At 43.4% G+C, this 16,649-nt stretch overlaps 1 protein-coding gene across 1 annotated transcript in view; it reads right to left on the bottom strand.

Annotated features, from left to right (window-relative positions):
* Positions 1 to 2,213: 2,213 nt before the first annotated feature.
* DCAF1 (DDB1 and CUL4 associated factor 1) overlaps positions 2,214 to 16,649 on the bottom strand; it is a 48,046-nt gene continuing 33,610 nt past the window's right edge. The window contains exons 23-24 of the mRNA XM_033071542.2: positions 6,693 to 6,948; positions 2,214 to 3,213 (exon numbers count right to left, since the gene is read on the bottom strand). Coding sequence (XP_032927433.1) covers positions 3,155 to 3,213; positions 6,693 to 6,948 — 315 coding nt within the window. The 3' untranslated portion in view covers positions 2,214 to 3,154. The remainder of the gene's footprint in view (positions 3,214 to 6,692; positions 6,949 to 16,649) is intronic.

Raw genomic sequence — 16,649 nt, forward strand, 5'->3', positions numbered from 1 at the left:
AAGGCCTCTTTAACAGCAGCTGGTGGCTGTCTTTCCTACTGAAACAGGGATGAGGGCTAGCCCAGGACTTGCTCTGACCAGTGCAGAGGAGCCTGAGTCATTACCCTTAGCTACACTTGGTGAGGTTTGTACCCTGCTCTCCCAGCCTTGGCCTGTGGGAGGTTTTTTAACCCCAGCCCTGCAGGGATTGCTGCTCCCTCCCAGGGTGCTGGCAGGGCATTCCACAGGCTGTGCTCCATGGAAGGGTGTTACAGTACACCAAAAGGGCCAAGCAGGTACTCAGGTCCCCATGCAATGAGGACAATGCTGACAGGAGGGCACAGGCTGTGCTGGGCTCATCTGCTCACATGGTGGGAGGGAACAGCATCGTCCCTGCTCTCCTCTGGTGAAGAGGTAGGAGTATGTTGTAGCCAGCTGGCAGGACATTTAAATCTCCTTCTATCCCCTAAGCCAGGGTCTGTAACTGCTGCATAGAAGAAATTCTGTATAACACCACATCAGCCACGTGCTCTGAGTATTGCAGAAGATTATAGGATTCTTTCCAAGCAACATGCTTTTAAATAGATTAAATCATAATGCCAGGATGGCAGGTGATTTTCCAAATGCTGAGAATTCTCCCCATCCCAAGCAGCTACAGAATTGTGGCCTAACAAAAACAAAATAATTCCTGCTAGTCCCCAGTTCAAAACTCCACTTTGCACCCTGGTTGGTGCAGTCACCTGTTCCCCAGAACTCTGCAATGAGATCCCCAGAACTAAGGCAGTAGCATGGGGTGCAGGCAGCTTCCCCAGGTGTCTATTTTAAGTTCAGATAGGCCAGGTCTGCCCAGGACAGGGGCTGGGGGTGACCTGCAGGTCCTGCCTCCTTCCTCACAGGGTAAGGCCCAAACCCACTCCCTTTGACTCTGTTCAGTGGAATTAGGGCAGGTGTGGAGGGGAGGGAGGCTCATATACTCACAGCACCTCAGGTTCAGGTCAAATGCATACACAGGAGGTCCACTGCAGGTGTTTTGGTTCTGTCTCACAAAACTAGCTGGTAAACTTCTCCAAAACAGGCAGCCCAAAGCAGCAGCAAATGCAGCCAATGACAGCTCAAGTTTAATGCCAGAACAAGATATGCACATCTGGCACTGCATCTCCCAGGGAGTAGTAGCTGAGTACATGCTTCATTTTTTTTCTCCTCCTGAGCTGCACATTTTTCTATGGTGAAGTTGGGTGGGATGGTTTCTGGTAAGGCAGAGGCTACTTCCACAGCTGTTGGGTGGCATATCTGATTTTCAGTCCCCTCATTTAATCAGAATGGTGCTCCAACTGCTGATCTTAAATGCTGCAGTAGTCACTTGTTCATCTTTATTGTCTGCCTAGGGTACAACTATCCCTTGTAAGTTGCAGCAGAACCTTTCTTTTTAATTATTAACAAGCAGCCCTGGGTAAGTGCAATGCAAATGCCTGGTAAGATGCAATGCTGGAAAGAAAAAAAGAGCTATCCCTTCTTTCAGGTCAAAAGGAAATCCTTCCTCTTCAAGCAGTAAGACCTTGAGCCTTAGTTGAAATGAGCAGTTCTTGGTGGAAAACTGGTTGTAGTGTCAAGGAGGGGGAAGGCTCCAGTTCCCTGTTCCGCCTCAAACCCTATTCTGAAAGCGGCCAAAACAGAGAAAGGGTTAAAAGGTGAATGGGTATTATCTGAACACCTGGGAATAAACAGCACAGGTCCAGGCTGTGCAGCTGGGTCTGCACTGGGAAGTCAAACAATCCACTGCTGTTTCTTCCTCCTGTTCTGAGGGCAGGGCCTCTTGTCCTGCCCCCACAGGAGCACCTGACAGCCACAGGGCAGCCTGGGCAATGCCAAACCACAGGAGGAAGCTGGTGCTGCTCCCAGCTCCTGGCACAGCCCAGGAGATGCAGAATTCCCTGCCTGAACCACAAAGTACACTCCAGAGCACCTCCCCACACAACCACAGCACCAGTGGCATCATACAGCTCCCACTCACTGTGGTGAGGATGCCTTGAGAATTCCAGGCTGCCAGCCTGGAACCCACAGCTGCTGTGCCATGGCCATGCTGTGCTCCCAAATCCTTTTTTTGTTGTTTCCTTTGTGGTTCTTTTTGTGTTTCCTTTCCTTACTGCAGTCCGATTCCAGCTACACCTGGCTGGCTCTTACATGGAGCACTGCTTTTGCATGGCTACAATTCACAGCCATACACACAGACAGGATTTGTATTTCATTTTTTAATAAATACACTTTACATTAAAGAAAAAGGCCTTCAATTTGTAGTTTCCACACAGAAGACAAGAGGGAAAAAGAAAGAAAAAAAGAAAGAAAGAGAAAGATTAAAAAACTTGAACCACAAAGGGCAGAGAGGAGAAAAAGGGCTCAAACTTCAATCCCAGATTCCCATGTCTTCAGGAATACCAGGCTCTGACGAGGCCCAGCCAGGATTTCAGCCTCCCACTACAGCTGGTACCACAGCGCAAATCGACATTAGCAAACACTCCAGGGGCTCTTCCCTGGAGGACAAAAGCATCTGGAACACACTGGTGCATTAGCAGGTATAACACCTGTAGTTCTTTTTTAAAAATAAAATCATATTTAAAATAAAAATATTCTCACTCCTCAACAATATTAGAAACCATGATCCTCTTATTTCACTTAGTTGCATAAATTTTAATTTCATTTCATTTTAAACAATTTTTCTCCCCAACCTACCCCATGGTAACAAGGTACTACAGGAATACAAAGGTCTCCCCTCTTTACTAGAACACTTGCCTTTTTTTTTTTTTTTTTTTTTTTTATAAAACTATTTCTGTTCTTTAGGAAAGAACTTTATACAAAGAAAATATATTGTGAAATATCTTCAGAAGTTTCCTTGAAGAGTCATCTCAGCCTAAAATGAAAAATCAAAAAAACAAGAAAAAAAAAAAAAAGAAAAAAAAAAGGCAGAGAGAAATGAGGCCTAACCCCAGGTCTCTTTATTGAGACTTAGCCCCGAGCCTCAAACTGACTCAAACCAACAGAGCGGATCGGCAGGAGATGCTCAGGTTTTCCCAGGAAAAGCAGGGCTGGGGTGCTCAGAGTCAGTTTCCAATTTGGTCTCTGGTCTTCTGTTGGGAAGGGAGGTCTCTCCTCCTGCCACACCCCGGCCCGCAGGCGCTCCTCACTCATTCAGGGACAGGATGATGTCATCCTCCAGGTCGGAATTATCGGAGCTGTCGGCTGCAAGGAGACAACACGTGGGTTATGTTTGGTTTGTGACACAGGCACTCACACAGGCACAGGAGATGGTCATCCCTGCCCGAGGCTGCAACTCCTCGAGTCAGCACCATCAGTGTTCCAAACCACTCAAAAGCAGCCAGGAAATTTGCACCGAGCTTTCCTTCCCTGCTTACAACAGAGGCTCAAGGAGAGCAGCTTTAGCAAGTGCAGCTTCTATGAGCTGGCAGGTTTTTCCCCTGACCAAGTGGGGAGGACACCAGCAGAGAGCTGCCTGCATAACTTCTTGTGCACAACAAAGGGCAAGAGCTCTTCACACCAGGGGCTGGACAGATGTGGCAGTCATTCCTCACAGCTGGACAGCTTCACCAGCTTGGCCCTGTATGCTGTGCACAAGGTAATTCCTTATGCAGTGAGCTGGACCCCCCTAAGGTAAAAGAAATCCACACACTCCCAACCAGAACCTTCCTCAAGTAACTCAAAGGTTTCTGTAATGAATTTAACTACAGGTCACTTCCTAAAGGTGACCTGCAAACTGTGCTCTTCCTGGTTTTCTTCATTGTGGTACAGAATGAAGACATGAAGGGATTTACCAGAAGCAGTCACACACACATACACACACTTGTTTTTTATCTTAAAACGTAAGATCTCTCCTCCCTCAGTTGTGCAAGAGGGAAGTAGTAGCAGCTCTGTCAGCAAGAGGGCTCCTGCCTTACCTTAGAGGTGATGTTGGCTCTTTTCTTATGCGAATTCATTGGATGCAGCAGATAACTAGGTGTTAAAAATAGTTAAAAAGGAAAAAAAAAAAAAGACACCAAGACTTCCACTTAGCCATCTCAGTAATGGTGGATCTCTAAAATGCTTGTTAAGGTAAGAAAGACCTGCTGGAAGGTTCACCCCTTCTCAGATGCTATCCTTAGGGGGGGAAAAAAAAAAATCACAGCAAGCAGAGAGGGCACAAACCCTTTCCCCCAGCCCTCCTCCCTGAAGATCAGCCAGCTGCCTTTCCACTGTGATCAGCAAGGGATGCTGCATCTCACCATCCATAAGACTGAGTCTGAGGGGTCATCAGTGCTCCCAGAACAGCCACAGCCACCAGCCAGTGCTGCAGTAGCTACAGTTACACGGTAAGAGGTAAAGAAGCACAAGCAAGATAAAAATCCAGAAACTCTGGAGAAACTGGGAAAGTTGGAGTTTTGGGGGATTTTGTTGTTTTATTTTTATTTTGAGTCCAGAGGAAAGCTTTGAGAAAGGATCTCCTCACTACTGCCCAGTTTACCACATAACCTTCCAGTTCTGAGCTCTGTGTCTCCAAGTAAACCTGACTGCAGTTAACTGCTTAGCACTTTCAGTTAGCACAGACCTGCCTGGAACTTGCCATTTTGGATTATGGAAGAAAAGACGAATCAGAATCAAGAGTCAGCCATGTTGCTGGTGAGAATTCTATATATTTCTTCCATCCTGTGTCACATGTGCATTTCAAAAACCTACCTGACCAGGATCAAGCTCTTGAAAAGACCTGCACAATGCAGGAACTGCTTTGACAAACAGATCTAATATCCCCAAGGTGGTAAAAAAGGGGGAGGAAGACAAATTCATATTTAAAAGGTTCTCCATGGATTATTTAAAAAAGGAATTAGAACCTCTTCTAAAGCACATGGGACCAACGCCACTCACTCCCCTTTTTCTGCTGTTCTCTGACATTTTGCTTTGAAAACCCTCACTGTATGGTACAGAGGTTCACCCACAATACAGCAAGAATCTGCAGTAGGAAACTCTAAACACAGCCCATGCCCAGTGCCCATGCACTGGTAGTGCCATTACAACTTTTAATTCTGGAACAAGGATAAGCAGAGGAAAATTGTAATTGCTCTTTGCTAGGTAGGAAACAGAAAGGAAGCTGCCACAAAACCCCATTCATCAAACCCATTAAGGACCATGCATGCATCAGCCTGGCAGAGCTGTACTTCCTGCTCTGAGTTTGAAATTGCTGCTAAGCAACCTAACAGCCACAAGATGGGCTGGCTGCAGCTCCACAGCCATACAGATCAAAGTTCTGCTCAAGTAGCTCTATCCATAAATGATGTATAGATGTGGCCACTTCGTAACAGTGCTCTGCAGAGCATGCCTGAAATTTCTGCCAAGTAGCCCCTGGTTTGTTCCAGGAAGAGTTATTGAAATAGCCTGAACATCCTGGCCATTCTGCCCCTTGGATAATTCAAGGTACAGCACCCCAGGTGCTCTCTGAAGAGCTTCTGGCCCTGCATTCCCTGAGGAAAAACAAGTGGAGTTGTGTCACGAAGATCCTGTCCACTACTAGGACACAGAAGTTCCCTGTAACCCCAAATGTTGCACTGTAAGATGTTATTAATACTGAGCTGTGCTAATATCCTCTATGGCCCTACAGTAAAAACCTATTTCCTTCTGGAGAACAGCAGTGACCCCACAGAATAACTCTGGCAACCTCATGAGGCCACATCCTTAAAAATGACTGAGCTACATTGCCACAGGAGACATGGATGGGTCTGCCAGCCACATCACTGCCAAGGAGGGGCCTGGCATGCTTCATCCTCCAGCTCACTGGCAGGGAACGCTGATGTGAGAGCTGAGATGGGAATCAATCACTGCAGGACTTGAAACACCTTGCACATTGTAACTTACTCATCCTTGCCAACCTTTTAACTTAATGTAACTATATCGTGTCCATTTTTACAGCTTGAAAATTAAAAATAACTAAGTGGTTTGGCTGCACATACTCAAAAATTATGCTGCAAAAAAGGGAACAGAATGTGGTGCCACAAATCCCAAGGCTAATGCTATCCTACTCACCTTCTTTCTTGTGAAGCATTTTTCCAAATGTTATTGCTACATAAAAAGTTCAGACCTCCCTATACACAAACACACTTCATATTTTCCCATCACTGTATTTGTGGACTAAAAAACAAGGAAGAGAACAATTTAAATTGTATTCCAAAAGTTATGTTAGCTTCAGGATAGTCTAATAAAGGAAGTGAAGTCAGAAATGCCATGTTGGCTATGTTGGCTTTGCACTTTAAGCAATTACAAAAAAGAAAGAACAGCACCAAGGATCAGAAGTGCTTCTCTGTCCTTACAGGTTCACATGAGGCAGAGAGGACAGGTGAGGTAAGAGTCGAACCTGTGTCCCCTTGAAGGGGAGGACAGGCAAACAATCAGACCAAGTTTTTTCACATGGAGTTTTCACACACACACCCACACACCTGGGAGCACTTGAAGAAAGGAGATGCCTCCTTTTCCAGGATGCACAGTTGTTCTCTCACATAAGAGTTGTTTTTACCACCAGATTACTAAGAGAAGTCCCTGGGGAACAGCCATGATGATGGCCTGTCACTCATACCAGCCAGGGAAAAGTCAGTTAAGTCATTTCAGGGGAAATTTAGATGTTGCCTCTTTGTCAGGACCTTAAGCAGGGGACAAGGTCACCAAGGTGGGTACACACTTACTATCTCCAAGTATCAGTTCAACTTCCTCATCAGCATCAGAATCTTCATCTTCACCCTCATCTCCCTCTTCCAGGAGGTTGGCAATCTCCTCGTCATCGGAGGGAGAAAAGTCATTTTCTCCATCCTCACCAGCATTCTCATTGTTCTCATCCTCCTCCAGCTCAGCCTCCAGCAGCTGGTCTGTATCTAGTTCATCCAGGTCATCTGTGTCATCATCATCTTCGTCATCATCTTCTTCCTCTTGCTCCTCTTCCTCCTATAAAGACAGCAAAAATAGTCCATTGCAGACATTAAGATAAATGCAAAATAGAATAACAGTAACTAAAGAAAACCTATAGTTTTCACTTCTCCCCATATCCAGCCATTAGACATTACCAACTTTCCCATCACCCATCTAAGCACTCTCTCCAAAGCTTCAGAATATCACACATGCCAGATCCCCTGCAGGCCTGCAAATCTTAACTGCAAAATGCTAGTGCTACAGGTACCATTGGCTCAATCTCCTCTCCAGGACTGGCCACCAACACATCCCCACGATGCACCTTGAGAAGGATATGCAGCAGGACCTGTTAATCTATGGCTTTGCTGCTAGTCTTGTGCAAACTGCTTTAGTTTCAGCAGGACCAACATCTCCACTTGACATCAAAACACATGCACCATCAGTCTGTCATTGCCATTTAGATAAGGTACAAAAGGTAGGAAAAGATACTTTTAGCCTAAGCCAATCCCTGAATCACTCCACTTCAGATGACAGAACCGTTTAAGGCAGCTCAGAAGCCTCATCTTTGGTATTTACCTGTGGATCAAGATCTTTATCAAACCCTAAGAATTTGCATTTAGTAAAGCAACTTAATTCCTCATTGTACAGACAAAATCCAGAAGTCTGTGTGTAGAGGATGAGACGGAGTGGGAAGGAGCTCTAACAGTTCTACCCTTCTTCCAGACAAACTGCCATAACAAGCCAAGCTCCAGAGCATTCCAGGGCTGAAAGAAAAGCTTCAATCTACCTGCACATCTCCTCAGCCACAGCCTGCTTGTCTAACAGAATGCTCTCAACTCATCCAGTCCCAATTGCCTCTTTGTTTCAGGAGGAGACACATTTTGCAAAATTAGGAAAAAATGAAAATAGATATCTAACAACCCACTTCAAGGGTTTCTTTGGTCCTCAAGGTCACCACACTCCCACTGTTTAGACTGCTGCATTTTCAACTCTAAAGGGACAGAAGAAAGTCCTTTACTGTCATCTCCACAACCTACTTTTTCTTCAGTCAGTGCTATTAAAAGCCACCACACCCACACAAATCCAACATCTGTCACAGGCAAAAGAAATAAGAAAAGTCAAAAAGCCTGAGTAAATTGTATTGTTTCTTCACTTGCAAAAGGGCAGCCAAGTCTTCACTGCTGACCAGAAGTGCCATGTTCTTAAATGCAGATTACAATATAAAAGCAATGGTTTGCTACAGACAGTTTCCTTTATGAGAGAGTTTATATTAAATATAAAACTAAAACCAACCTGTTTTAAAGCCAGTGCTTATTTTAAGAAATTACAACTTTGAGTCAATGAGTCCTCAAATAAACAGACATAATTGTGTACACACTGGGAGAGGAAACATCTTACTTGCAGTTCAGGTTTAAACTGCAGTGCCATGCTGGGTATAATTTCCCATAAAATCTACTGAATTGAGTATAAAAGCTTTGCCTTAATAATTTGTATTTCTTTTTGTTCTCTTCAGTATCTGCAGAGAGACCAATGTCTTAAATTTTATTACTCTATTCAGAATTGAAAAGCTGATTAAATACGGAAAAGGCAGCAGAGTTTATTTTCCTTTTTAAGTGTCTAAATAACTTGGAAGCAGAAAAGAGATACTAATTTACTCAAAAAATCTTGGAACTATTAAAGTTTCTCAGTATCTGGCGACAGACACACCTGTAGATATTAGGAAAAAAAGCATGTTGTGTACAGGATCCATTTAGTGTCCATGTAGGTATAACCTGAAGAATTCTGAAATCCACACCTGTGGAACTTCTGAAACCATTTTTTCCTAAATATCCAGTTCACAAGGATTCAAACTGTCAAAATTACTAAATTTGATTATGTTTCATCTATAATGTATTTCTTGGAAACTGAATTACTGTTTCATCAATATTCTAATTCAAGCTTAAGGCAAGGCATTTATACTGATATCACCCTTCAAATACAGGATGAAAGGAAATACAGTTGTATAGAACTAACAATCCCTTCTGGATGACAAGAGTTAGAGCCAAATTACACAGAAAGGCTGTATATTTAGCTGCAAATTAACTCTGGAGGGTTATATCAACCAGTGAAGAAAAAATAATTTGTGAAAAAACAAACAGAAAAAAATGAAGTGTTTCCACTTTTACAGTTTAAACTACTTAATCTGAAGTTGGTGATTGTTCAGGCCACATTCATTTAAAAACCACTTAAAAGCAGTAAGATAGGAAGAAAATTATACCTGTCCTTGGTAAAACAGAACACTGTGTGTAACTGATGGTACAAGAAGTCACATGTACATGTGACACAGGCAGTGACGTCCTTACAGAGCTGGAGGGGTGACACATCACAGGGCTCAGAAGGAGAACCTTCAGTGAGGAGGACACCTGTACCTTGTCATGTTTTAAAGACCCCAAACAGCACTTGGACACTGTGAAGCTTCTGCTAAGCTACAGGCAAATGAATCCTGCCTCAGCTTCTGAGCCAAGCCAAGCAGAAGCTTTGCAGGCCCAGTGCAGCACTCCCGGCCGGAGCAGACAGCTCCACACAGAGCCTGGGGACGGCTCTCCAAACAAAGCACCCAGAGCTTCTTCTCCCAAACCATGGGAGACACAGCTGAGAAAGGAGTGAGGGAGTGCCAGGTGCAGCCTAACACCACCACATGTAAGTGACATCCAGGCTGTTCATGAGTATGAATCCTCACGAGACACCACAACTGTCTCATGTAAGGGATCCCTACACAGAGAGGAAATGTACACCTTCCCCAGGGACTCAAGCACTATGACTAAGAGCAGAGAAAAAAAAAAAACTTGTGCCAGGTCACAAAGAAAGACCAAACCCTACCCAGGTTTGTGTAGGAAGAATTTACAGAGATGTAATAAGTACAAGAAAACCTGGACATAAACTTACAGAATCAGAAAAGTTGATTACACAGCAAAGGACTACCTTGAGATCATCTCAAAGCAAGTTACTGGTAACTTCACTCTACTAGCAGTTTGCTTCCAGAAAAGAGTAGATTTGGTTCAGTTAAATTTACCACTTATAACCCCCAAAGGAAAAAACAAAACAACATCCACTAATGAATGGTAGATACTGGGGTGGCTGCACTGGAACAAAAAAAACTACTTGACCTAATTCTTCATATTGCCAGTTTTTACAGCCCTTTTAGAGCTTAATAAATACCCTTTGCACTTGTTCAGGAATTATGTGTTTTCTGCCATATTGTTCTTTGATGCTTGTTGGCACACCTTTCATAAGCTTTCATCATCATCAGCTTTCTTACCATTCCCCTTTACCAACCATCTTGCACCTACAAAATTCACAAATTTGTCCTTTTTGGGTAGCAAAGTTCATTGACACTTGATATACTCACTGGTGTTCATCTCTTAAAAATCTTTCAAAGGCTCAGGAAACTCCAGTATTTCACTTATTCGAACTGATGTAAACTACACATTAGCTAAGCAGAACTTTAACTTTTTGATTTTAAAATATTTCTGTAACATATTCTAACATTAAATTAGTGTATGAACAAAGTGCTTCCAGGAAATGAGACTTACAGCACTGCAGATCTGCAGCATATAAAAATACACCAGCCTGCTTTCAAGTACTGTCAAGACATTTTTATAGAGCTTTCTTACATTTCTTGAATCCAAAAAAGTTTTTTATGACCACATGACCAGAATTTGACACTTCTCCACTGCAGATTACATAATCTTTCTATTTTACACTAGGCTGGCCTTTAGTTACCAAAGGAAGACCCCACAGGTAGGTCTTTTTCAATCGTTGATATTGGGGTTGGAAATCTTGAGTTTTGACATCTACAGGTCACTGATTTTTTGCCTATTTGACATGGTTTCAGCTGTTAAAAAAGCTTCATCTGTTTGTCTTGCACCTCATTGACTTTTTCTTCCTCTACTAGGAGCTGATTCACAGTGCAAAACCAAGCAGCACATCAACAGCTCTGCCCAGCTTCTGGGACTGCTCCTTCCCCAGCCCCTGCTCACCTCCCATCAGCACCTCCAAAGCAGAACCTCTCACCTCCAGCTGCTTTCCAGCAACACTTCCTCCCTCTGAAAACACAACCTCTATTGCATCTCTCAGTCTGAATCATGTTAGACGGTATTACTCAACTATTCTTATTTTCATCTATCCTTTTGCTATCTGCAGAACAACTAATCAAAGTTAGTAAAGCTTTTCCCACTACTTCAGATGTTTCAGCTCATATTTAATTCACTGTGGCTACTTTCAGCCAAGTCAAATTACAGTAATTTCACGAATACAAGCCGCACCAATTTGACTAAGATTTTGCTCCTAAACCGGAAATGCGGCTAATAAACAGGAGCGGCTAATATGTGAATAATATTCTGACATTTACAACCTCAGAAGTGCCAGCCAGAGTGCCGAGCTGAGCTGCTGCAAAGTCGGTATTTTGTGATTGTTACAAATTGTTATTCTGTTGCACCGCGGGTGGAGCCTGGCTGCCTGCAGGCAGCACGGGGGGCGGGGAGAGAGGCGGGAGAGCTCTCTTTCCTCCTCTGCCACAGCCCGGGGAAGAGACGGGGGGGGGCCCCGCGCCGCCATTGCCGCGGCTCAGGGAGGCGGCGGGGGACCCGGGCCACCCCTGCCGCGGCTCTGGGAGGAGGGGGGGACCCGGGCCGCCCCTGCTGCGGCTCTGGGAGGAGGGGGGGACCCGGGCCGCCCCTGCTGCGGCTCAGGGAGGCGGCGGGGGACTCTGTCCCTGCCTGCCACCACACGGCAGCGCCGGGCCATGGTGACCGAGCCCAGTGGCAGCAGTGGCTGGCCCCCAGTGGCCCCGCCGAGCGGCAGCGCCGGGCTGGACTACCTGGCCCCGTCAGCAGCCCCGAGCGGGCCGAGCCTGCACAGCCCGAGCCGAGCCAGTAAACCCCGCCCTGCCGCGGTTCTGTTACTATTTGGCAACTTTGTTGCACGCGGGTCCTCGCTGCGAATGACAGAGCCGCTTATATTCAGGTGCGGCTTATTTATGGACAAAACACGAAATATTTGCCAACACCCAGAGATGCGGCTTATACTCAGTGCGGCTTGTATTCGTGAATTTACTGTATCTGCTGGTAACATCTGCTTCTAGAAGTTGTTTGTTTTATCTATGTTGGTTTTCTTTTTAAAGAAATTAATGTTTCCCATAGTCTCATTAGTTTGGTAATTTATTTGCTTTTGCAGGAAACAGCCTACTGGTTTACTTCACCCTCCTTCCCCAATTTTCTCCTAGAGCAAATCTGTAACTTGTAATCTGACCCCTTCCACATTATCAGCTTTATTTTAATTACTCCCTACTGCCTAGCTTGGGAAGGGGTTTTGCTTTCATAAAAAGAGACATATGATCATTGTTCAAATACAAGTGTACTGAAGAATGTTTCACCCAGAGGAGTAAGTCTTTCCTTGTTCTGGTAATTTATCTCTTTCTCCACTGACAATACCCTCATCATGTCTTCTGACAATTGTACTCTTTGCTGAGTACCATGTTGGTACATTCTGGACCTTTGCAATGTAATTCCCAAGAGTGACAATGTCTGGTTTCCAGTCACTTCAAGAGTTTCTATCCAATTCCTCCCACCGCAGCCTCTTCTTAACACTCCCAGACAATGGGTAGTGGAAAAAACTTAAATATAGCCAACAGACTGCCTGGTCAAGTATGTAAGGATTTTCATATCCTAGATTACCTAGTGTCCATCCTTCCCCTCAGCTAGCAAACCCATAATTCCTGTCATGTACCAGTAAATTAATCTAAGTGTGCATCTCTTTCACACTACAGGGCTGCACCTACTTTTACCTTCTTGGCTACTTCAGGGTTAGAATTTCTACTTCTTCATAGCCATTAGTCACAGAGCTAAAAATGTAGAAGCCTGGGAAGGTGCAGAAGTTGCCATATGTAACAAGCAAGGAATCTTACCATAGGCTTCTATGCAGGTGTAGGTATGTGCAGATTTAAAACAGGAAACAGCACACAGCGTACAGAATGTCACAGAGGCAAAACATGGAGTGAAGAAATAAAAAGCAGTTAATCTCTCAGTCTGTGCAAGTAGGTTTAGCTTGTCTAGCAATGACCTATGATGAGTGACAAACCATCCATGATATGGACAAACAAAAGCTTTAAGGGAATGGGCCTCACATGGATCGGGAGGTTCAAGTGGGGCTCTTCTGAGCAAACTCAGGTTTTGCCTACGAAATATTTCTACTTCAATCTGTCTGCAACTCATGATAATCAACCTGGATCCAGTCACTGTCCTCTGAGGCATGTGCAAGCCACCATTTCACAGATGGTACCTTCCTTAATGCTTGGGATAAAGGGGTTCCAAGGTGACTTATTACATTCTCTGTGCTGCAGGGCTCAGAGGTAATGTAAGGAGTAAAGAACTAGACACAATTTCTCAATATGCTTCTTTTCCTTCCTCTCACTGATCTCACACTCTCACAAAAATAAATTCATTCCTTTAATTTCATGACAAAGAACAACACATAAAGGAATTTAAGAATTTGGAAGGTAAATTAACTCCCTTCTCTGTGGACAAGAATTTGTTCCTTTACTTTCTCAAGCCTCTGACTGACATTTCTTATCACAGCTGAGGCAGCTTCTATTTACTTGGATCCCAACTACTGTGGGAATTCTAGAAACATGTTAGGCAAGAGGAAGGACATCTTTGATTTATGTCACTGAACACGCAGAATTTGTTTTTATCTCTGCTGAAGTTTCTTTACTCCATAATACTAAGTCAGTCCTTCTGGAAACTCCAAATACTTATCTCTTTCCAAGAATTTTCTCTGCCTGCACTGCCTGAGAGTTACTGAAAATAGACTCTGAAACAGAAGAATAGGCTAAAGCAGTCACAGTTATTTGCTACTATCTAAAAATTTGGTAAAAAGTACAGGCACTGTTCTTTTAAATATCTGTTTTAGAGGATGCCTGTTCAAAAGATGTTTCTGTTATATAAAAAGGTCTTTGATAGAAATCACTCTTTACTCAGCCCTCCCAGCTGCCACTAAGCTTAAAGATTTCTATGAAGGTGTGCAATAGCCACATTTATTATCATTTGAGACATTCACAGCTATTATTCTGTAAACCATTTTATCCCTGCATAAGACTTGAAACCAAACTGTACCTTCAAATATTACAGGAACAGCTCCTAAACAAACCAGGGTCCCTTGGTGACAAAAATCATTCTAGTCAGCTTACAGTGGTAAAGCACCATCATGGTCTGGTAATTCCCAAATATTTGTGCCAATATGGATTAAGGTTTGTGGCATCTTTCCCCAGCAAGTAAGTATTCACACACAAAAAACCAAACCAACTATATCAAACAACAGCAATAAAGGACGGTGGAATTGCCGTTGGAATTACTGTTGCAGGCAGACAGGGGGAGAATCCTAAAATAAAAGTAGGAACTGGGATCACAAAGACCACTTAGAAAGCTGAGGAAAACACTCTTCACCCTGGTTAAACCATCTGTTAGAGTAATGATTGTCTTTCAAGTCTTTATTGCCTTACCAACAAAGCTTATTCCCATCACCTAGAATTTTCTAAACCAATGCAAAAAGACAAATTACACACCTACCATCAACCATTTCGATAGCCCAGAAGCACTGCAGGATAATTAACAGTTCTTCAGGTCTGGCAAAAGAAGTAGAACACACTTTATAGGACAGGGACAGCTAGGTGAAGCAATGTGCTGCTGAAGCCATAAATCTCTCTGAACATGACAATAACTGAGGACACTACTTGAGCCTTACAGATGCAACATCACCCACGCATACCACAGAGAGAAAAACAGGCCGTAAATAACTAATAGGGAAAGAAAAGCTAAAACAGGAAAGTAAAAATGCACAGACTGAAAATCCTAAAACCCACTCAGATCACCTCATCCAGACTTCAGTTTCACAGTTTTCAGTCTACTCTGTGTTCCCTTGGTTTCAGCTTTTCCGAGCACATAACATTTCTGAAGTCTCCTTTTCTAGCCCATGGCAGCTGCCATGTGCCATTTCCTCTGAAGTTCCTCATCTGCCTCACTACAGAAGACAGAAGATTAAAAAGTGAAACAGGGGATACTAATCAGCCAAGAAAGAGAAGCAAGAAAAAAGCAAGCTAACAACCAAAAGATGATCCAAGATCTGTACCAATAGCTCAGACACCCAACTTATTTTCACGTAATCTAACTGAAGGAGTTATATCAGAACAGTGGCAAATACAGGAAGAAAAAGAGGAAGATCTTGCAGCCAGACTGAGAAATAGGTAAGGATTTCCTATCTCCCTGTATGCTGAACACAATTTTGCAAATACTTGTGAGTAAGACTGCTGGTTATTGATGGACACATTTGGATACTCACCCAGTAGTGAAATAATTCACAGAACTCATGGAAGTTCAAGGCAGGAACACTGGTCATTTTGGAGTAAAACACCCAACCAAAGAGCTTGCAAACAGACTCTTGTTAAGCATGTTACATCTTCACCTTCCCTCAGTGCATAGTAAGTACAGAGCACAGAGCATCAACATTCATTAGCATTTGTTCTGTTTAACCAGGTTAGGCAGCTCTGGATTACTGGCTATCACTAGGGAAAGCCTCCCAGGGATCTCACTGGAAAGGCTGGTACAGCAGCAGGGAAGAACCAGGCCACACTGCTGCTGTCCCTGAACATTTCAAACCCACAAACACTCAGTGCAGCAGTCCCATGCTCAAGCCACTGTGTCAGCCCCATCATTTAATCTGAGGGCAATTGATGTAGCAGATCAGTTGATATTACAAGATTGGTTTGAGATAGGAGGAATAACATAGTTGGTTTGTTTCTTAAATTACAGAAGGAACTGAAAGATCTCTCTAGACCAAACAGCCCTGCTAGATTCATTTTACAGACTCTCAGTCTTTGCTTTTTGAAAAAGCTGTCATGCCATCAGCTGACATTTGTCAGAACTGACATCGTGAGGCAAAAAAATGTAAGGTAAAAAAAAGTCAGGCAGATATTTTTCTCCATAGTTCTTATCTCTTAGCACAAATTCTAAAGCAATTTCATTGTGAATCACATGACTTCTGAGCAAGGCTTGCCTATCAGCCACCCTTCTATTTGAGTAGTCATTACTTTCTATACAGACAAAAAGATGTACCCATGGACCCACGTAGCTCAGATATAAAAATCCAAACATACATCAAGTCAAGGTGTGAAGAGGTAGGAGTCAAACAGATTAGTTTCTGCCTCACAAACCTTGACCAAAAAGATACCAGATTCATGTTGATTCATAAGCATTTCCCCCCATCACCACTATCATGAAAGATCAGAAAGCATCCTCTAAGCCAGAAAGGCTTTTAGAGTATCTGTGAGAAGTTCTAACAAGTTTGAAATGTTATACCCAATTTTTTAAAAGCTAAATCACAGAAACTAACTACTAACTAACTACTGAACATGTGTAAGGTTATGCACACAAACAGAAATCCTTCCATCAGGGAACCTCTCAACAGATCAAAGAGATTCTGTCTTTATTCAGGAAAACCTCTATTCATTCTAGCTCAATGTTGGATGTCTCTACAGAGACAAAAGTTGTATTTTGTAAATCTAAGACAAAAACAAACCTAAACAAAAAGCACAGAACAGCTGTGGGACAAAGAGCAAGGGGCTTAGTTTATTTTTGGCCAGATATATGTGCATTGAATTGAATTTGGGTTCATGAGTGTTGTTTGTATTAAAACCAAGTCTCTTA

This window comes from Catharus ustulatus, chromosome 13 (assembly GCF_009819885.2).
Source record: "Catharus ustulatus isolate bCatUst1 chromosome 13, bCatUst1.pri.v2, whole genome shotgun sequence".
NCBI lineage: Eukaryota > Metazoa > Chordata > Aves > Passeriformes > Turdidae > Catharus > Catharus ustulatus.